Consider the following 23,602-nt stretch of genomic DNA (forward strand, 5'->3'; position numbering starts at 1 on the left):
CCTGGAATATAGGTCCTGTTCAGAAGGGCCCTTAGGCCCCTTCTACACTACCAGATAAAATCCAGATTATCTGCTTTGAGCTGGATTATATGGCATTGCAGACTCATATAATCCAGTTCAAAGTGGATAATATGGGTTATCTGCTTTGATGATCTGGACTATATGGCAGTGTAGAGGGAGCCATAGAAAGAAGTTGTACATACAGACTCTCTGCTACAAATATTTTAAAAATGAAGTTTTAAAAGGATGCTTCACTCCATTTGTATTCACCACAAACATGTAGTTTGACTTTTGTGGAAAAAAACATAAACCAAAAATGAAATCAGTTGAAATCAGGGTCACTGCCTCTAAATTGGATGTTCCATGGTATAGATGGCCTTTTAACTCATTTGATTTTGTTCAGAAACATTGGCATGGGGTACTACTATAATAGAGATTTTCCTGTACTCCTGTACTCACTAAGGAAGGAAATGTTAATGTTAGTGTTTCTTTCATCAGTGATTATTATATCTTGCAATCAATCTTATATTGAAGATATTCTTTGATTTCTAACTTAGAATTAAACCTGTGAAAAATGATAAAGAAGCAGGGGAGAGGAACAGATGTTGCAGCATCCATTTGTAGAAGTCCATTTCCCAGACAGTTCTTGAGTTACAATCTAGCATTTTCTCTGTTATTTGAAAGTCTTTGAGGTGACAATGTTAGAAAAGGTATTTTATTGCAGCGCAGACAAGCGATAGGATTTAAGAGTCTAGGAAAAAACTAAGTACATTTGATTTTATAAAGGCGATTAAATTGAAACAAACTTTTAGTGTTTGTTTGATGTTTACTGATTGGTCTCTTCAATATGGTTCTCTTTAAATGGCTGCCAGGAATGTTTGGGCTTGATCCATAAGTGTGTTAAGAACGCAAAAACACCGTAATGTATTAAGTCACAGCTGCCTGCTAATGTGTTGAAACAATATTGTAAACTGTATATTAAACAATGTTGATAATTGTTTCCAATACAGTGCAGTCCCTTAGACAAATGCTTTTTGTCAGATAAAACATTTTTCCATACTGTTCTTTTGTAGTATTAAGCCTAATAACATTTTAGAAAGTTGTAATGTTTTGTTGTCCCAAGTGATTTAATTTTTTCCAAAAAAATTGCACATTGTTCTTTTCTCTGCAGATGGTACTCATAGAGTATGGGGTTTCCCCTTGTGCCAATATTTAAAAGAAGAAGGTTGGTTCTGTGGACGTAACGCCAGAATGGCAGCCTGTTTGGTACAGTTTCCTCAAACCTCTTTCCTTTTCATTTGCAAACCTAGAATTGTGTCCTAAATACACTAATAAGCAGAGATGGTCATCATTTGACCATCTAGATCAGGGGTTCCCAAACTAAGGCCTGGGGGCCGGATGCGGCCCTCCAAGGTCATTTACCTGGCCCCTGCCCTCAGTTTTATAATATAATATTTTTATATCAGTTTTAATAATATAATATATTGTATATACATATAATATTGATAATATCATGTTATACAATATAATACTGTACTAATAATACCATATAATAATATTAATAATATGTTATATATTACATATAATACTACAGTATAGTGGTATAGTTTAATATGATGATATATAATGCTAATATTGTGCTTTGTTAATAATATAATATATTCTATGTACATACAGCTTCTCTGAGTCCCCTTCAGGGTGAGAAGGGCGGGATATAAATGTAGTAAATAAATGTAGTAAATGAATAAATAAATAATTTTTGACTTAGGCTCGCTCAAAGTCTGATATGACTTGAACGCACACAACAACAACAACAATCCTAATTAACTTGACTATCTCATTGGCTAGAAGCAGGCTCACACTTCCCATTGAAATCCTGATAGGCTTATGTTGGTTAAAATTGTTTTCATTTTTAAATATTGTATTGTTCTTTCATTGTTGTTGTTGTTGTTGTTTTGCATTACAAATAAGACATTTGCAGTGTGCATAGGAATTTGTTGGATTTTTTTTTCAAATGATAATTTGGCCCCTCAACAGTCTGAAGGATTGTGGACCGGCCCTCTGCTTTAAAAGTTTGAGGACCCCTGATCTAGATAATGTTGACTATATGCTCAGCGACCCCAGGTCTGGATAACCAGTTGGAAGGAATGTTGGCAGCTGCAGTCCAACAACATGGTTGAAGGCTTCATGAGTTCCACTGCTGCTTTGAGATTATGTTATTAATGGTGTATTAATGCTCACTTTCAATCAATTTTCATAATCCAGCTACTCATATTCTGATACTGTTATGGGTAAGAAATAATTAAATTTTGACCACAGATTAGTTAGATTAAATCAGATAAAGGCTAATTCCTTGCCATGGTCTAAGGGCCCTTCCATACAGCCATATAACCCAGAATATCAAGGCAGAAAATCCCACAATATCTTCTTTGAAATGGGTTATCTGAGTCCACACTGCCATATATGCCAGTTCAAAGCAGAAAATGTGGGATTTTATTCAACAATGTAGAAGGGGCCTAAAAGAAGGCAAGTTCATTTCTGCCCAGTCTTCTCATTGATTTTGCAAGTATCTTCTGATCATCCTAAGCTCATGGGACAAAATAGCCTGTCTATTTGCAAAGTTAAAACGTTTGTTTTTAACCAGATACCTTTAAATGGAATGTTTTGTTATTTCCAACCTTGCTGTCTTGATATGCATTTAGAATTCTAAGAATATTTACATTGGGAGGCTACTTTGTTAATCCATCACTCTCCTCTCAATTTAAATCTATGTGATTTGTTATATTTTGACAGATGCTATCTATGAATGAAAATGGGCTGGCAGCGTCTGCCAAGTGTTAAGCTGATCAGAGTATTAGAGCTGCTCTGCTGTTCCTGGCTGCAGTGCTATCCTAGTCTTGTAACACACATCTTCTCTTTGAATTAAATGCTTATTTAATCTTCATCTGATCCTCTTATATACTTCTGTCTGTGGCCCCTTGACATGTTCGTCCTTTGTTTTAACTTTCATAATTCCACAAAAATGCATTCTGATGGGTTTTGCTTATCTTGCATTTTAGTTCTCCATGTTTCACTATGAAGAGAGGGCTGCACCCCCCCCCCCAAATCATATTGGCCCACTCTGTTCTTATTGATGTCCTTGTTAAAAACATGGTCAATATACAGTTAAAACATAGTATACATATACAACCACAACATGACAATACCTGCATGGACACAGCAATGATTTTGCCCCATCACATCCCAGACTGTTTTTGGGATTACATTTCCAGTGGCCCCCAAAACAAGGTTTTCTTTTGGTCAGCAAAGTTTGCCCATGCCTGATTTAGATCCATCTCAAAAAGGGTATATTAGCCAAGCCCTTTGTGTACGACCTTGGAAATATCTGACTATAGTGCAAAATGTTCTCAAGCGTTGGGTTTTGGAAGTTACACAAGATGGCTGTAAGGTAATTTTTGCCCCCTCAGCCACAACATATACAGCCAAATTCAGTAAGCTGGAAATAATGTCTTAATCGTGCATCAAGCTCAATAGCAAATTGTGATGGGAAAGGTCTGGAAAGTGCAGTATAGAACAGGTATGGGCAAACTTCAGCTCTCCAGGTATTATTATTATTATTATTATTATTATTATTATTATTATTATTATTATTATTATATTTTATGTCTAACCTGCCATCTCTCCCCGAAAGGACTCAGGGCAGCTTCCAAATGGAAAGGCAAATATTCAATGCCATATACAATCATAAAAACACAACCCAATAAAATAGCAAATAAATCATAGTTAAAAGTGCATATAAGATAGATTCTGTAGGGAGGATAAATTATTGGATTTTAACTCTTACAGCTTAGCTTTCTCAGCCAAATAATGCTACCATACCAAACTACACCTCCCAAGATTCTGTAGCAGTGAGCCATCTTGGATATTGCAAGGGCTATATTAAGAAGGCTGTCTTGGATATTAGGAAAGGCCAGTGCATGTGAGGTGATGTGATACTGAGGAGAGAATGAGGGACGAATCCTGGCAGACTCTGTGTAGTGCAGTTCACAGCTCAAAGACATTATCTTTATTGAAAACAAAGAAATGTTTATTTATAAGTTCTTTGGCACATAAAGCATATCTTGTTACAAAGGTTCTTTTTTTCAGTTCCACTTGGGTGTTATAACATATATTGTCTTGCACTCACTTGGTTACACAAAGCTGTTGATAGATATATAACTTTCCAAACACTTAAACTTAGTTCAACTTGTTGAGGCACTATCTTTCCTTTCAGAAATATATTTCTCCACAGCCTTTCTGACTAGTTGGGCACTTAAAACTCAAAGTTACTCTTCACTATAGTCAAATTGACTGAAACCTGGTCTCAACAGACTCCTTATTCCTCTCAGTTCTACCTAACTGAGAACCAGACTTAAATTAGTCTCTTATTACTTCAATATAACATTTGAAGCCATAACATGAACACACATATCTTCCTTCTAGCTCACTGGCTAGAAAACTGAAACACAGATGTCTTCCATCTAGCTCCCTAGCTAGAACCTCAACATACAGAAGTCTTCCTTCTAGCTCCCTAGCTAGAACCTCAACATACAGATGTCTTCCTTCTAGCTCCCTAGCTAGAACCTCAACATACAGAAGTCTTCCTTCTAGCTTCCTAGCTAGAACCTCAACATACAGAAGTATTCCTTCTAGCTCCCTAGCTAGAACCTCAACATACAGAAGTTTTCCTTCTAGCTCCCTAGCTAGAACCTCAACATACAGATGTCTTCCTTCTAGCTCCCTAGCTAGAACCTCAACATACAGAAGTCTTCCTTCTAGCTCCCTAGCTAGAACCTCAACATACAGAAGTCTTCCTTCTAGCTCCCTAGCTAGAACCTCAACATACAGAAGTCTTCCTTCTAGCTCCCTAGCTAGAACCTCAACATACAGAAGTCTTCCTTCTAGCTCCCTAGCTAGAACCTCAACATACAGAAGTCTTCCTTCTAGCTCCCTAGCTAGAACCTCAACATACAGAAGTCTTCCTTCTAGCTCCCTAGCTAGAACCTCAACATACAGAAGTCTTCCTTCTAGCTCCCTAGCTAGAACCTCAACATACAGAAGTCTTCCTTCTAGCTCCCTAGCTAGAACCTCAACATACAGAAGTCTTCCTTCTAGCTCCCTAGCTAGAACCTCAACATACAGAAGTCTTCCTTCTAGCTCCCTAGCTAGAACCTGAACTGAACTAACCTCTAAAAAGTTCCTTCCTTTGTCCTTTCGGCTAGCTCTGCCCCTTTCTTGCTAGCGTCTCCAAATAGTTACATTTCTACAGCAGTAGTTACGTTACCATGGCGACACACAGCCAATCAGAAGTAGCTAACTCCTGCCTACCTTTACTATTAAACCAACATTATTTTTATACCCCGCCCCATCTCCCATTAAAATAATGTTTTCCGTTACAGTATCTATTTTTTATTTTGAAATTTACCAGTATCTGTCGCATTTCCCACCCTCGGCTTATACTCGAGTCAATAAGTTTTCCCAGTTTTTTGTGGCAAAATTAGGTGCCTCAGCTTATATTCAGGTCGGCTTATACTCAAGTATATACAGTAATTATTTTTTTTAAAAAAGAAACAGGAACCTTGAATCTAAGAAATAAAAACCCAAAGCATTTCAAAGATTAACTCTAGAAATGGTTAAAACCAACCTAGTATTTCAGTCTAGATCACACTTCTGTTTAAACAAAACAATAGCAGCAGCACTTATGGGTCTTCAAGGTTTGCAAATATAAGTAACAATTTACTATCATTCCATCTCCTCCCCCGTATTATTTTATTAATAAATACACTGCTGAGATTGTGTTTTGTGTGAAGGCCTACATTTTCAATTTTATGTACATTATTGAATGTGAACTAGAAACTCACTGGAGACCAACACTGGTTATTAGATTGAGAAAATATACTTCAAAATATACAGTCTAGTATTATTTTATTTCTTTGCAGAAGTAGATATATACATTTCATTATAATTGTACATTCTAGATTGCAGTCTTAAATAACATGTGGTGATGATAACACATTTCAGCCAACAGACATATTTTTATATCACATCATCTGTTAATGGGTTATTCTTTTCTTTATGAACTCTGTATACAAACCTCACAATACTCTTTCTTTTCTGTTTAAAGGCTTTGGAGCGAGTTGCAGTTGGCCAAATGGTGAGTAATGTTGTGTATTTAACCCTTCTAATGACAAAGCCAGTCTTCTCTCTTTGAATACTTTGAATGCATGACCTTGTGCTGAACTTGTGGTTTGCTGGAATCAAAGAGTTGGGCAATAGTAAAGCTTGCATCTGAGGCAGATTGATATTCTGCATCAACACCATGAAATTACACTTCTGTTTTCTGCTCTTCGTGAAGCAAAGATAAAATGTAATTTTCTTCAGCTAATTAACAGTGACTGAAATAGAAAGAGCATACATTAAAAGTACTCTGCATATCTTTCAGTTCAGTCTTAACTTTATTTATTGTCATAGCTTTCTTTAAAGAAGAGAAATTATTGGATGCTACTGAATAACTGCATTGGAGCTTGTTGTAAAGTATGTTTTTGTAGTTCCACCTGTAAATTGAAAATAAAAACACATTTTCTGAGTCTAAAGATATATTAGTGAAAACATGGTAATTTTCTTCTTCTGAGAATCTAGCAAAGAAAATCTCATTAAAGTATGTGACCTAGTTGGAATCCATGTTCAATTCACTTCTGTTTTTTCCAAGAGTTTGTTTGGATACGACTTAAACCGGATGAATGGCCTTTTTGAGCTTTCTGTCCCTATAGTGATCTTGCTTCCATTGACTGTTGCAGACACAAGTCTTTCTTGTGTCAGTCAGTGACTGCCATGGACCTCCACTTCATTCCCTAAAATATACAGCATGACTTTGTAAAGAACACAAGATGTACAGAAAATCGCTTTATGATTGTGGAAGCCTGAAAATAGGATATAAAATTCATGAAATACATGAGTCACATTTCATTGTTACCATATAATGAAGTATGAAGTAGATTCTTCCAGTTGCCTGTTTTAGTTGATCCATAGCACATGGAAAAAGCAAGCAGAAGCCCTGTTTTAGGCACTCAACTTCCATCACTCAAGTTTGAGTTGCTTCAAGTTGCAGCTTTTTTCACATAAATGCACATGTTTGGGGTATGTTAGAGGGGATTTGGCTGTTTGTGTTCAGAGGTGAATGGATTTCTGTTGCTCCCTAGAATAAAGTGATTTTTTCCTTAGTTGGGCATCTTACAAGATGGATTTTTTTCCCTTCATCTTGCGTGCTTTCTGAGTAATGTAATCAGAGTCCATAAAACTACATTTTAAAAGAAGAAAGCACACCCTTCTCTTTTCATTTTTATAGTTGGGTAGCTGTGTTTTCTCATCGCTGCAAGTTCAGATCTTTCCACAAGACTTGCTAGTTGCTGAAATGTTATTTCTCAGTTTATAGCCCAATATTGGGAGAAAGTAAAGCCATATTGTGCATCATAAAAATAATTTTCTGCCATTTAACCAGGAACATAGTGGTCAGATCTAAAATCTTGCCAAAATGAACCAATGAACAATCTGGGAATATTTGTCTCAATATTAAGTAGGTCAATATTACCTACAATATTCTGTAGGTCCTACAGAAATAAAGATATAAAAGGGGGAGAGTACAGCAAGGATTTCCTTTTAATTTATTGCAAATGTTTGGTTTTGGCAGGACTCTCAATATTCTTTGTTTACAAATCCCCATCAAAATTCTTTCTGTGGCTACTTCAAGTAATTGCTGTGCCACATACCAACCTCTATGGTATATATAGACAAAGGACATGGTTGCTTAGCCCATCAGATTTACATGTCAGTGTATTTACATGTCAGTCAGCTCATTGATGCAGAAGATTACATAAGGGATTAATTTGCCGTACATTTTCAGAGGTGGAAGATGATCATTGATTGAATAATTGGTCATTCTTAACAGCAAGAAGTCCTTGAAAAATTACATTGTTTTTAAGTTCTTGTGAAGTAAGTGGAAGGGAGCTCATAAAATTCTTTTCAAAAATGTTTTGCCTCTAACATTTGAAAAATATTATACTAAATGAGTACATTTATGCTGTAAAACACATAACAGGGACTACTTTTGCCTGTAGGTCTTTATAGCTTTCTCTTTTCTCAGTTCCTCTCAATGTTTTTTGTTGAATTTTGTTTTTTCCAGTAATTATGGTTATATCATTATGTTTCTAAAGAACAACAATTTAACATGGAAATAGGAAACTTGCTAGCAACATTAGGAGGAATGTACAGTAACTAGTAATTAGTTAAAGACAGCCAATTATTTTTACTGTTCTGGTTGTGGTATCTGCATACAGTTAAACTTCTTGTTGTTGATTCCTTGCAGCTGCCTACTGAATCATTGTTTTATCGAGCTGTACTGCAGGTTATTGTAGTAGAAGAATATGGAGTCAAAAGAAGGTAGTATGTTATAACTTCACATATCATTAAGGAAAGACAACCTTCCCTCTTTTTATTCATGATATCAGTGAAAGTAATGTGCAGCAAACATTTAATATCCCAGTTGGCTTAAAGTGTTTTTTTATTATTATTATTCTTCAGTGTTGATTGATACTTTTCAATTGGTGCAGCCTGAAGATGTGGACAGGATCCTTAGAGAAGTGAGAGCTACCACATGTATTCTAGATCTTTGTCCTTCCTGGCTGGTCAAACAGGCCAGAGGGGGACTGGCAGAGTGGGTGAAGGTGGTGGTCAATGCTGCCTTGGAACAAGGCAAAGTTCCAACTTGCCTCTATTTAAAAAGCCATCTCAACACTATGGACAACGATCAGCCTTCCATTTCTGAGCAAGGTTCTGGAGCATGTGGCAGCCTCCCAAATCCAAGGATTTCTGGATAAAACGGGTTATCTAGATCCATTTCAATCTGGTTTCAGGCCTGGCTATGGAACAGAGATAGCTTTGGTCACCTTGGTGGATGACCTGCAAAAGGATCTAGATAGGGGGAGTGTGTCCCTGTTGGTTCTCTTGGATCTTTCAGCGGCTTTCAATATCATTGACCATTGTATCCTCCTGGGCCATCTTTGGGATGGGACTGGGAGGCAATGTTTTGCAGTTGCTCCGATCCTTTCTGGAGGCCATACCCAGAAGGTGGTGCTGGGAGACTCCTGTTCGAACTCCTGGCTGTTAACCTGTGGGGTTCCTCATGGTTCCGTTTTGACCCCCATGCTGTTTACATATACATGAAACTGCTGGGAGAGATCATAGGAATTTTGGAATATGGTGCCACATATATGTGGATGACACCCAGCTCTAATATTCCTTTCCACCTAAGACCAAGAAAGCTGTCCTGACCCAATGCCTGTCATTAGTAGTGGACTGGATTAGGGCTAACAATTTGAAACTTGATCCCGACAAGACAGAGGTGCTCCTGGTCAGGTGGAAGACAGACCCAGGAATAAGTATACTGCCTGTGTTGGATGAGGTTACACCCCCCCCCAAAGACACAGGTTCAAAGTTTGAGGGTTGTCCTGGACTTGTCATTGAACTTGGAGGTCCAGGTATCAGCAGTGGCCAGGAGGGCCTTTGCACAATTAAAACTTGTGCACCAACTGCACCCCTTCCTTGAGAAGTCAGATCTGGCCACAGTGGTATATGACTTAGTTACATCCCATCTGGCTTACTGTAACACTCTCTATGAGGGGCTGCCTCTGAAGAGTGCATGGAAACTTTAGTTGGTCCAAAGAATTGCAGCCAGGTTACTAACTGGGGCTGGCTACAGGGAATAGGCAACCCCCCTGTTGCAGAAGCTCCACTGGCTGCCAATCTGTTTTCGGGCACAATTCAAAGTTCTGATTATGACCTTTAAAGCCCTAGACAGTTTGGGTTGAGAGTCCAGGCTATTTGTGTTAGGGATTCCTCTTCTTCAGAAGAGGAAGGGGAGCAGGAAAGTGGTCATGAATGTGAGGGTGAGTTGGAGTCTGAGGATAATAATAATAATAATAATAATAACTTTATTTTTATACCCCGCCTCTATCTCCCCGAAGGGGACTCAGGGCGGCTTACATGGGGCCAAGCCCGAATAAAAACAGTAGCAGTATAAAACACAGCAATAGACAACAACTTGCACAATAAAAAAAATAAAAAAATAAAAATAAAACATTAGCCAATAAAAAACAAGAACTAATAAAAACATGAATTAAAACTGAGAGATTGTAAAAGTAGACTGGGTAAAGTGCACCATATAAATATTGTAGACACAAGGTGACTGATAAAGTGCTGCAAATTCTGGAAGCGCAAATTGGGATGGGAATAGACCCTGTGTCTATATCGAGTTGACAAAGGTAAAAGGTGCAAACCGGTACAAGAATGGTCACAGATTCAGATTGCTTCTGGATGAGCAATCTTTATCTAAAGGCTTGAGTAAAGAGCCAGGTTTTCAAGCTCTTTCTGAATGCTACCAGGGTGGGGGCTTGCCTGATTTCCCTGGGGAGCGAGTTCCAGAGCCGGGGGGCCACCACGGAGAAGGCCCTCTCTCTCGTCCCCACCAACCGTGCTTGTGACGGAGGTGGGAGCGAGAGGAGGGCCTCCCCCGACGAACGAAGAGATCGTGCAGGTTCGTAGGGGGAGAGGCGATCCCTAAGGTAGGAGGGTCCCAAACCGTTCAGGGCTTTGTAGGTGATCACGTGCACCTTGAATTGGGTCCGGAAGGTGAACGGCAGCCAGTGGAGCTCCTTAAGCAGGAGGGTTGACCGCTCCCTATAATTTGCTCCAGTTAGAAGCAAGGCTGCCGAACGTTGAACTAGTTGGAGTTTCCGGGCCGTCTTCAAGGGCAGCCCCACGTAGAGTGCATTGCAATAGTCCAGTCTAGAGGTAACTAAGGCATGGACCACCGTGGTCAGATCAGACTTCACGAGGTAAGGTCGCAGTTGGCGCACAAGTTTTAATTGTGCAAAGGCCCTCCCGGCCACGGCCGACACCTGAGCATCAAGTGTCAGTGCTGAGTCCAGGAGGACCCCCAAACTGCGGACCTGCACCTTCAGGGGGAGTGCGACCCCGTCAAGCACAGGTAGCCACCCAATACCCCGATCGGACATACGACTGACCTGGAGGACCTCTGTCTTGTCGGGATTAAGCTTCAGCTTATTCGCCCTCATCCAGCCCATCACAGCTGCCAAGCACTGGTTCAGTATCTGGGGGGCTTCCTTGGAGTTCGATGGAAAGGAGTAGTAGAGTTGAGTGTCATCTGCGTAGAGATGGCACCGAACTCCAAAACTCCAGATGACCTCTCCCAGCGGTTTCATGTAGATGTTAAAAAGCATGGGGGACAGAATGGAACCTTGCGGGACCCCACAGGTCAAAGGCCAGGGGTCTGAGCAGGTGTCCCCCAGCTTCACCAACTGGGAACGGCCCTCCAGGAAGGACTGAAGCCACGACAGAGCCATGCCCCCAAGGCCCATCCCGGAGAGCCGTCCCAGAAGGATACCATGGTCGATGGTATCGAAAGCCGCTGAGATGTCCAAGAGAACCAGCAGGGTCACACTCCCCCTGTCCAGCTCCCTGCGGAGGTCATCCACCAAGGCGACCAAAGCCGTCTCAGTACTGTGCCCAGGTCTAAAGCCAGACTGCGATGGGTCCAGAAAATCGGTGTCATCCAGGAAACCCTGGAGCTGCGAGGCAACCACCCGCTCCAGGACCTTGCCCAAGAAAGGGAGGTTCGAGATTGGTCTGTAGTTGTTTAGAATGGCCGAATCAAGGGAGGCCTTCTTCAATATAGGCCTCACTATGGCCTGTTTGAGGACAGATGGAAATTTGCCTTGATCCAAAGAGGCATTAATTATCATCACAAACCACTCTACCAACCCTCCTCTGGCCGATTTAATTAGCCACGAGGGGCAAGGGTCTGCAGAGCAAGTGGTCGCTCTCACCGCCCCAAGGATCCTGTCCACGTCATCCGGGCGAACAAGCTGAAACGAATCCCACAAGTTCGAACAGACAGGTGCCTCAGTTACCTCTTTTGGCACTGCAACAAAACTAGCATCCAAGTCGAAGCGAGTCTGAGCGACTTTGTCTGCAAAGTGGTGCGCGAACTCGCTGCACCGAGTTGCCGAGTCTTCGGGTGCCCCTCCCCCCTCAGGAGGGTGAAGGAGCTCCCCGACGACCCGAAACAACTCCGATGGTCTGTTAGTTGCAGACGCTATGCGGGCAGTCGTGAAGGTCTTCCTGGCTGCCCGCAAAGCCGCGGAGTAGGCCCTAATAGCGGCTCTAGCCCGTGCTCGGTCAGAAACGCTACGAGTTTTCCGCCAGTGGCACTCTAGTCCCCTCCTCGAGCGCTTCATCACTGCCAGCTCCTCCGTGAACCAGGGAGCCGAAGTGACTCTTCGCAATGAGAGGGGACGTTCGGGGGCGATCATGTCAATTGCCCTGGACATCTCGCTATTGTAGCGATCTACCAAAGCATCGACAGGATCGTCAGCCTCCATGACAGGAAGATCCCCAAGAGACCTCAAGAATCCATCTGGATCCATCAGGATGAGACTTTGCTAGTACCCTCATTCCAGGAGAGGTGAAAGGAAACAGAGCAGAGACGTCGTTCAGCTAGATTAGCTGCCAGAAATGCAGCTGCGTAATTAGGAACTGCCCTAGCTGCTGTGTGGGGACCCAGGGCTATAAAAGCCGAAGCAGGTGCAGCCAACTCTTGCTGGTAACAAACTGACTCTAATGCCTTTACTCTCTGTGTGCCTGTTCCAAGTCTGCATCTGGATTTATGCCTGTTTCTTTGTCTGAAGCAAGGCTTCCTGGCTTTCTTTTGCATTATTTCACTGAGTGTACTGTACTTTATGTTTTGCTGAAGTAAAGCAGTTTTCATTTACTTACCACAGTGTCTTAAGGCTGTTCTTGAAAGACAAAACAGGACAATTTGGCTGACTGCATCCACTTGTACAAACCTGCCCAGGCCCTGAGATCTTCAAGAGAGCTCTTCTCTCAATTCCACCTCCACCTTAAACATGATTGGTGGGACTGAGAGAACAGGCTTTTTCCATGGCTACCCCTCAACTCCGGAACACCCTGTCCAGAGATGCCGAAATGGCCCCCTCCTTGCTGTCCTTACAGCAGCAGTCTAAAACCTTTATATTTATACAGGCTTTTAAAGATTAAGTTTCTAAAGATCACTTCAGGGGGTGCTGTGGTTTTTGACTGAATTTGTTTTAATGATTTTAATTGGAAATTTTAAAATATTGTTTATATTTTATCCTATTTTAATGTTCGTATATTAGTATATTTTAAATGGTTATACTGATGCTTTTGTGTTAAGCTGCTTTGAGCCCCATTTGGGGGAGATAAAGTGGGGTATAAATAGTAATAATAATAATCATCATCATCTGTCTTGGTATATTCTGTTGCAAACTAGCTCACACTTTCAAGTCTCTTCCCATTAAATCAATTCATGGCAAGAAGCTAGTGAATTACATGGTGCTTTTTCTGCACTAAAGTTGGCAAACCTAGCTTTTTGGAATGAAGACAGCGCATGCAGTGTCTGCTTGAAAAGCAGGCAAAGTTAAATGAAGGAATAAGTAATGATGCATACTATGAGAAAGCCAGTGTGGTGTAGTGGTTTGATAACTGGACTCTGGAAACCAGGGTTCAAACACTTGGTCTGCAGTGAGAACCCACAGCGTAACCTTGGGCAATTTAGGCAAAGGCAATTCCCTGTTGAAGAAGCCTTGCCATTATAAGTTCACCCTAGGGTCACCATAAGTCAGAAACAACTTGAAGCCAGAGTGGAGCCCATAACTTAAATATTGTTTATCTCGATTAGATTAGTGAATAGGTGAACACAGGGAATCCTTACATTTTATAGGCTTTTAAATGGTTATAACCATATAACTTGTCTGGTAAGATTTCTTCCTAATAATTAACTAATTTAAGGTCAGCAAGGACAAATAGCAGCTTCTCTACACTAGAAGATCTAAAACACTTGCTTCCCAATTCTTCCCAAGCAAAGTGAGATTAAGTGACAAGATACTAGGTTTTTTATTTGTGTCAGAAGTGAATTGAGAACATACTGCAAGCCATTTCTGGTGTGAGAGAATCGGCCTTGCCCAGGGGGCGCTTCCGACCTTCAGGTCAGCAGTTCGGCCGGCACAACGGTTTAACCTACTGCACCGCCACAGCTCCCTTAAGATATTAGTTGAAAGGGCAGTAAGGTTGAATGACTCCTTAGTAACAAAGGACTAAGGTGGCAACATCAAGATTATTCGTCACCAGAGCTCCAAAACACACTATAGTATCCTTTCAGATGAAGCTTATGCTGTGTTTAGGGGCCCATATAAGTACCCTCTATATAGATAGGTCTCTCCTACAATTCCATTGGATATGGTCCAATATAACTATAACATTATTTTAAATACACAAAGGAAACTGGAAAAACGTAAGTAGAAAGGATACATGGAGTATAATAGAACAAAAAAAAGACACTGAGTTAAGCAAATATAGCAAAACCTTCCCTTTTTCTGAAAGTAATTACAGTGTTCCCTCACTACTTTGCAGTTCACTTTTTGCAGATTCACTATTTTATGGTTTTTCAATAGACTCTAAAAGAGTATTATAAATCTTAAAAAAATACAATTTACAGCCTAAGGAAAGGAGGGATGAGAAGCCAAAGGGAGAGAAAAGAAGCCCAAGCGGCAACGGGAGGAGAAGGAGGTGACTTATCAGCACACAATTGGTTGATAAAGACTTAAAACTGTATAACTAACTAAAATAATGTATAAATATTAAAATAAATATAGTGTCCCTACTTTGCGGATTTTCACTTATTGCCAGGGGGCCAGGAAGACATCATACCAACCTGTATCCTGTGTCATCAGTTGGGAGCCCCTCCCCCCAAGGAATAACTGCCACTCTGGGGTCAGAGTGAAGAATGGGGGGCCAGGAAGACATTATACCAACGTGAGAGCCAGGAAGATAGTTCCATCTTGTCTCCTGTGCCATAGCAACATGCTATGCTAATTTTATATACATATATATATAATTTATAAATATATAATATATTGTATATATATATATATATAATATTGATAATAATATTATAATGGAATACAATATTATACTACTAATACAATATAATAATATTAACTATATATTATATATTAAATGTAATATTACTAATATTACCATATAATGATATAGTACAATATAGTAATTTAATGCTTATATTGTGCTATGCTAATAATACATTATATGTTCGTTTGATTTGTAAGCTGCTCTGAGTCCCCTTCGGGGTGAGAAGAGCAGGATATAAATGTAGTAAATAAATAAATTGTGGGTGGTCCTGGAACCTAACCCCAGCGATAAGTGAGGGAACACTGCATATTGAAGTAATAAAAATATTATTTTTTGATTTAGATGTTACATGGATGCCTATGGTTGATGTGTGTGTGTGTGTTCTTTGGGGAGTTACAATAAGCAGCCTCTTAATACAACAAAATAAATATTTTTTTATTGTTTCAGTGATCGTAATATTGGAAAAGTATATTCCAAAACATCTTCCTTCCTGGATTATGTCAGGAAATCTTTAAAAAAGCTTGAACTTGATGAGTCAAAGGTAAGCTGACAATTATATGTATTTCTCATTTATTAATTCAGATGTGTTGTTTGCTAGATGATTCCTTTGTTTGCTAGATGGTTCTTTTGAAATCCAATTCTGTTTTTTGGATAATGAAATTCAGGTCTATTGTAAATGTAAGTTACAGACCAATGCCAAATTACTGCGAGCTGAATATTGTTTTGAAAAAGATTAGTATCTTCCTACAATTGTTTCATTATCTATAATAAATATTTTTGAAAAAGTTATCCGCTTGTAAAATTGTTTAATTTAAAGCAGATGCAAAACAGCAAACATAAACGGAACTGTCGTAATCTGTAGAGAAACCAATTTAATTTGAGGTTATTTTCGTATTGGACCTGTATTAGCTGAAGAGTATCTTCAATGTCAAGTCAATAGTATTATTGATGTCAAAATATGTTCTGTAATGCAGTTCAGTGGCTGCTCCCACCCTCTGAAATTGCCTTATGTGGAAGACTAGACTGACACCCTCTCTGCTTTCCTTTTACCATCAGGCAAAGACATTTCTGTTTAAGTAGGCTCTTATGTGGACAGGGAAATTTCTTATTATGATGGGTGTTTTATTTATTTTTTTAATATTTGCATGTCTTTTAAATGATTTTATGCTAATTAATATGAGTTTCAGAAATTATTTTAAAATTTGTATTGTATTGTTAAATTGTTTTAATTTATTGTTTTTGGCTACCTTGGTTCCCACTTTTGGCAAAAAGGCAGCATAGAAATGAAATCTATCTATATATTATTTATAGTGTAAATTTGTTTGTATACATGTGGGTGGGTGGTTATGTGTGTGTGTGATTTCCAAGACAGTTCGCACTTCCAGAGAGCACTAAGAGACCTTCCACACAGGACAAAAGAAACAGGAGATAACAGGCTAAAGGGGGATGTTTGTGCTAAATGTGCTCTCAACCTGATACAAAAAGGTCCTGCTTTATCCCAGTTCCGGGTGAAAAAAGTGAATTTTCCCATGACTGTGTAGCCCGGCAGTCATGTGTAGTTCAGGATTTCCCTCTTTACCCTCTGTGGAGTTTGCTTCCCGTCCGTGGAGATTTTTAAAAGCCTGAAACAGCTGATCCCACAGAGAGCCGGCTGGTTTCAAGAGAGAAGAAGTAGAGAGCCATTAGAGGTCTCTTAAAGTGTTTATTTTAACCTTTAAAATATTAAATAGATCGTGAATAAGCAATTGTGGAAAGAGGGAAATTCAGCAGCTTTCAAAGAAATTCCTAATGTTATATGCTGATGTTTTTATGCACACATAGGAGTCTCTCCATGTTTTTATTAGGATATTCACATCAGTGCATAATTGAGAATTAAAAAAAAACCCAGGAGATTTTATCCCAAGACACAGAAGGGCTGTGAGGATGGCAGGTCTTTATGGGGACCTTCTCTGTGGTCCTGGGTTTCTTTATCCAGCATATTAATTCTGCGTTTTGGTGCTTTCTGGAAGCGTCTTGAGACTCCCAGCAGTGACAGATCTGGACTGAATTTGGCACACAGACCCACTCTCCCCCCTCCCCCATGATCAACAGAAAATACTGGAGGGGTTTTTTTGGGGGTGGGGGATTGGTCTGGGATTATAGGAGTTACAGTTCACCCAACATCCAGGTAGCACTGTGAATCCCACCAATGATGGATCTGTATCAGATTTGGCACATATACCCATCACGACCAACTTGAAATACTGGCAGGAACAATGACAGATGATAACAGTAGTTTACCCATATCCTTATGAATGTTCCATTGGGTCCATCAATTAAATCCAAAACCAAACAAAGACTATTTATAATAGTTATCTTTACAAAAGACCTAAACCAGGCATCGTCAGGTGCCTAAGCCAGTAAGTAAATAAATATTAAACCCCCTGCTTAGTGTTGTAAGATTGAGCATCACAGGTTGAGGTATGGTCTGCAGATTTTTGTGGGAGAACTAAAATGGCTTCTGGACAGCCTTTTCCACCATAGCATCATGTTTGTATGAATTAACATCTATTACTCATGGTAGCTAAATGAAACTTTAGTGGACAGAGATGTGCCTCTGCATTTCATATTGTTTTAACATAATTTATTGTTTCAAACTGTTCTGAATTTATTTTTTTTATATAAAAAATGCAAGAACGAGTCTTGTTAAACTAAAAGCAAATATGAAGTTGCCTCCTCATGCTGTTAACTCTGTCCCTGCCCTTTAAAAAAACTACATCTTATTTTCAAATTTTGATCTCTGGTTTGGGGGCACCTTTAAGTTTAAAAGTAATACTAGCTATTGGAAGCCCTCCAATCCTTTGGAGGCCTCCTCAAGTGACCCATTCTCTAGAATTTGGAGTGATGTCCTCCTTTTGCAAGATACTTGTTCTCTGCGATATCAGTGTCTGACACGTTAACCATAGAAGCTCCTGGGCCATTACACTGCAAATCTAAAAAAGAGCATTCAAGTAATTGAGTAAATCCACAAGGATTTATTTGCAGTCACTTCTTTCAAAGTTGCCATTACAGGACACATGAGTAACTAACTTCACCTTTAGCAAAGATAGAGAAGTACATGTAGCTATTTAGAATAATTCTCTTTTGTATAGGCAGAGGTTCTGTCATATATTTCAGAAAACACAATCTGCCATGTGCCTTACCAAAATTGATGAACCAGCAATAGATTTGCAGATTTGAGAGTTTCCATTTGTATCAACAAAGCTCTCAGATATGAGTAGCAGAATCTTTCATGTATTTATCCAGAAGTAGATATTGTCAAGATCAGTAACATTTATTCTGAAGTTTCAAGCTTGCCCACATTTGGGGTTCAGCAGTCCATATCTTGTTAACTTGAATTATAATGTAAATAGGTAATCTCATCTGTAATAAAAACTTCAATAAGAATATTCAACAGCCAATTGTTACAAAACAGATATAGATCAGCATGTGTACTTCAAGGGGATTATGAAAGGCCAATATGGTAGCTGTGTTAAAATGTATATTTCTGCTCTGCTGCAAAGCTAGCTGTATTTTATATATAAACCAAAATGTAATCTACATGATGCCAGTGCCAAATTCCAGTTTAATCTGACAAAGAGTTTTAATAGCAGTAATATCTACAGAAATCACCTAACAAACCAGACTTCAACTTAATATAAGCAAACAGGAAAGCCCCTACATTAATAAGGTGCTGGAAGAAGTGGTAGAAGTCTGCCGATAAGGGTTCCCAGTCAAATATGTATGGGATTTCATTAAAGGCATTTCATCAGTGTCAGGGAGAGTTGACCCCTTTCATGTGAGCATTTGTACAGTGTAGCCTTAATGAAGATAGCCTACAGTATATACCTTTTATTTGTATTTTGCATATGAAATAAGATACGTATATAAGAGTTTCAGGAAAAGTTACTTACCTTGATTTTCTCCTTTGCCTCCTTCAGGCAGAATTTAAAAATCCCAATGATTTCAATATTACAAATTGGCTTCAAACACCCAATCTCCTTTTCTTTGCACCGTCTGATTTGTGCTCTCTATTCTTGGTTTTAGCATATGATAATTCACCAAATTATTGTTATATGATAATGTCTGAAGTTATGCAAACTATGTTGTATGCAAACAATAGTTTTTCTATGAAAGCAGAACTAGAAAGTATGAACAGAAGTTGAAAATAAAACAAGCTGCTTCATGGTTGTCAAAACATGTTTTAATATTTATGTCTTAACTAGGCTAACATATTCCTTTTCCTTTCCTCAGTTCTTTTTTAATGTTAATTTTGTGGATCACAATTATACAATAGAAAGATGTCTGGAATACACCACACATGCAGACACTGAGGGTCCATTTTTTCCAATATCTTCATTCCAGTTTGGTGCTCCTTAAAATTCTGCTTTACATGAATACTAGACTCATCTGTTGAAATAATTGGATCCAAGTCTCTTTCTGTTAGTAGAAGAGCCCATATGGATCCAACTCAAAGCTTCCAAGCTTGTTCTTTTATCAGATTTTGACAGAAACTTACAGAACTTGTCATATTTGTTAACTCCAAATTGACACCCCACAGAATTTAGTGGGATATGTTCCATAGTGTAGGTATGTTCAGAATGGCAGACTTAGAGGTATTTTCATCTTTTAAAAATCTAGGTATAGTTACAATTCTACAGTATTGTGTAAGGCGTATTGCAGGTAACTCAGGCATAAACAACCTGGAAAGCAGAAGAGTAGCAGAGGAAAGTCATTATAGCAGGTTAGAAAAATATTGATTGTAAAATGAAATTTTTCTTGGTTCTGAAGTATTCTTAATTAGAGAAAATAATGTTAGCATCTGCTTCAGGTAAGCTTTAATTGCTGTCATCAATTTTCTTCCTATTGCAGATTTCAGACAGCCGCGTAATGGAGTACTTTGAAAAATACAAGCACAGAATGAATGAGATGGAAGCTTTTAATATGGTAAAAATAACAGTATTGGAGAAGTTGGGTTGCTGTGAGTTTTCCGGGCTGGAGAAAGTTGTTTTTTAGGTTTACACTAGGCTACAGTTGATTTGTATGAAACTTTACAATAGGGTGGATCCATTTGTGTTATGATACCATAGAATAATGGGGGGGGGAAAGTCGCCCCTTAACAGGGAGCATGCTCTCTTCCAAAAATATATTAGGTGTCAGTAAAACAATAACAAGAACATATGGATATTCTTTTTGAAGTATAATAAATGTGAAAAACGCCAGTTTCCTTTTGAACCCATATTAGTCTCTGTGCATTCCTTTTAGTACATTTCATTGTTGGTTCTCCTTTTAATGAGATTCCTGCCACTTGAAGTTTTTTTTTTATGCTGAGTTATACCTCAAAGCTACGAAATCAATTGATGCCATGCCTAATACATTTGACAAGCTTTGATCTTTACTGCACTGATATTCCAAAGATGTCCGGCAGAATAGAATTGGCAAAGTAGGAGTTGTACTGCATTTTCTCAAGAGAACTTGGCCTTTAATTATTTTGGTAAGAAATGAGTTTTTAAAAAATCTGTTTGGTAACACAGGCACAGTACTGAGGACTATTTTGAAAACTTATTAGGAGGCAAAGGATTTTAGTTAGGTAAGAGTATATTAGTAACACAATTTATATGCTTTTGTATTTTGAATGTCTATTAATTCATCATGGCCAAATCCTGTTTTGAAAATGCCTACTTTTATCATTGGAGCTGAATAGCTGCTCATATTGCCTTTAAAATAATGAAAATCCCATTGAAAAAAATAAAATATATAATAAATATTTGTTAGCTAAGTTGGCATTTAATTCTTTCAGCTGAAAGTTGTCCTGGGACCTTGCATAGAAGTACTGATCCTTCTAGATCGTCTCTGTTACCTTCAGGAACAGGTAATTAGACATATGACCTGCAGGAGTAGTTTTATGAACCATATTGGGCCTCTTTGAATTACTAAAATAGCAGCAGAGTAAATATTTTTCGTATTGAAAAAAGAACAAACCATGTGGTTTTCACATATTTGCCAAACTTTTAGATGTTCAATCAGTCACTCCAAACATTGCCTCGCAACTGTTTTTGCTTTGGCACAATCTGTGGCAGTTATGTTTTTATCTTTTCTTAATTGCTTAGTAAATTACTAATAATAAAGAAAAAGCATTGCCTAAGTGGATATTTTAATTGTTAATAGTTGCTCTGCTGAACAGTTTTTACTTGGTGCATGCTACTGTTAGTGTCAGGTGTTGTATTCATATTTTTAAAATCCATGCACATTGTGGATTATCTGGGATAATTTTCATAAAAATCATCTCGGGTATTAGGTTCAAAATGGAGTTGTCTGCTGCAAAAATAATTATGAGTGAGTTTAGGGATAAATAGCATACTTTTTGACACTGGTTCATTCAACCAGTCTCTGTTGTGCCACACATACTAATATACTAATGTGGAAATGTTTCACTCAGAATACATGTTACTTCTAGCAGCATAGTTGTACCGTGATTCTAGATGTTACATATATCCCCCACTTGTGCAGCTAGGGTTATGATGTCGCCACTCAAACAGAAGTCATGCATGGTATCCAGAATGGTGACTTGGCAACATCATTTTGCAACTTCACCCTCTGCATTAACCACATAACTGGATGCTATATAGCCTGCAGAAGTAGCATGTCAGTTCCTTAAATCAGTTTTTCTTAGATATATAGACAATAGTCCTATCACTGTGGCAGTGCTCCGTAATTCCTGAGAATTTTTCCATGACTACAACTGCTTCACTTATGTAGCATCCAAAGAAGAGTGACATCTGTATACTTGAGCAAAAGGGTACTTTTCCATTCTGTGCTCTAGCAAATGATTACCCATTATAATCTTTAGAAGGAAGATGTTTGGTGATATCGCTCATAGGTCATTTCATAACTTCCATCATATATGTTCATCAGCCCTCATGCAGTTTCCTGCAACAACATGACACTGTGGGGTTCCAAAAGGCATCAAATCAAAAAAAGAATATTGAGAAATGAGTTATAGGTAGCAGCACATTGTTGGCTGGGAGTAGAATATTATGTAGAGATCAAAACTATCAAAATGTATCAAATCACTTTGGTACAGGGCTTGGAAAATTGCATTTTATAGCAAAAGAATGCACATCTTCAGCATTTTTTTCGATTCGTGTACAATTTGTTCACATGAATTTGGCACCTTTTGGAAACACTCCAAATATATGGCCATTAGTAAGAGCTGCATGGAGCTACAGGTTCATGTAGTCACCACAGCTACATAACCTTGGCTTCAGAAAAACCCTCATCAACTGTCTGGGACAAGAAAGTCATAGACTATGCAAGCAAAAACCAAAAAGAAAAAAAACCAGCAGAAATTCAGACAGACCTTGTTGTGTTACAGCAGCTACATTAAGCAACCAAAAGAAACAGATTTTTTTTGTAACTTACCTGTTTTCTAAGTAGTAAATTCAAGGGTTTTCTCCCCCTTTTCTTTGCTTTGATTTGTGGAGTGATAGTTGGGGGTGCTTACCTCACTATTTTCACTCTTTCTCTCACACACACTCTGCTACAGTTGATAATATAGTTATTCTGGTATATAGTTTCTCTACCTCTCCAGGTGCAGAGCCACTTTTCCCTTTCAATCTCTATTCCCCCAGCACTAACCTTTTCTTGGAATTCAGCAGAAATTGCTTTAAAAACAACCCTTTGTAGCCCTGCACATTTAGCCCTTACATTGAAAATGTATTTCTTCCTAGGCAAGAAAATACTGCCACTTGATTCTCTTTGCAGGTACAGCAGAGTCTTGCTTATCCAACACAAACGGGCCGGCAGAATGTTGGACAATAAGGAGGGATTAAGGAAAAGCCTATTAAATGTCAAATTACGTTATGATTTTTACAAATTAAACACCAAAACATCGTGTTTTACAACAAATCGACAGAAAAAGCAGTTCAATACATAGTAACGTTATGTAGTAATTACTGTATTTACAAATTTATCACCAAAACATCGCAATACATTGAAAATATTGACTACAAAAACATTGACTGCTAAAAGGCAGACAGTGTTGGATAATACAAAACATTGGATGAGTGAAGGTTGGATAAGTGAGATTCTACTGTAGTTGCTTTGTTTTGTTTTGATGCCTTAATTGACTAGAAGGAGAAGGCATGAGGCAGTATCAAAACTGCTTGTTCTTCTTTGTGTCTCTGACTTTGTATCATTTCTCCTTTGTCAAGCCTCACTTGCACCTTGTTTCTTTCATTCTCTTCTTCCCCCCCCCCCAAAAAAAAAAAACGAGGGGAAGCATTCTTTTCGTTTTGTGTTCTTGAAGCCAACCATAGAAGCAGACTGGAGGCGGGGGGGGGGGGGGGGCGCTGCTCCAGTGAAGGAAGAACAATAGGGAGTAGATTTGTTTGGAGAAGAGAAGGAAAACTGTCTCTACACTTTTTTATCTTGATTCTGAAAACAGATGGTTGTTGTACTGTAATGGAACTTGCCATGGAAGTGGAGACAAGGTTCACTTTAGATA

The 23,602-nt window shown here is 38.7% G+C and overlaps 1 protein-coding gene across 1 annotated transcript in view; it reads left to right on the forward strand.

Moving 5' to 3' along the window:
• Nucleotides 1–23,602, forward strand: part of mettl25 (methyltransferase like 25) — a 50,372-nt gene that overhangs the window by 22,110 nt on the left and 4,660 nt on the right. Inside the window, exons 6-11 of the mRNA XM_003221139.4 lie at nt 1,172–1,266; nt 6,164–6,193; nt 8,402–8,475; nt 15,526–15,619; nt 19,969–20,043; nt 20,897–20,968. Of these exons, the coding sequence (XP_003221187.2) occupies nt 1,172–1,266; nt 6,164–6,193; nt 8,402–8,475; nt 15,526–15,619; nt 19,969–20,043; nt 20,897–20,968 (440 nt within the window). The remainder of the gene's footprint in view (nt 1–1,171; nt 1,267–6,163; nt 6,194–8,401; nt 8,476–15,525; nt 15,620–19,968; nt 20,044–20,896; nt 20,969–23,602) is intronic.

The sequence above is a fragment of the Anolis carolinensis genome, chromosome 5, assembly GCF_035594765.1.
Source record: "Anolis carolinensis isolate JA03-04 chromosome 5, rAnoCar3.1.pri, whole genome shotgun sequence".
NCBI lineage: Eukaryota > Metazoa > Chordata > Lepidosauria > Squamata > Dactyloidae > Anolis > Anolis carolinensis.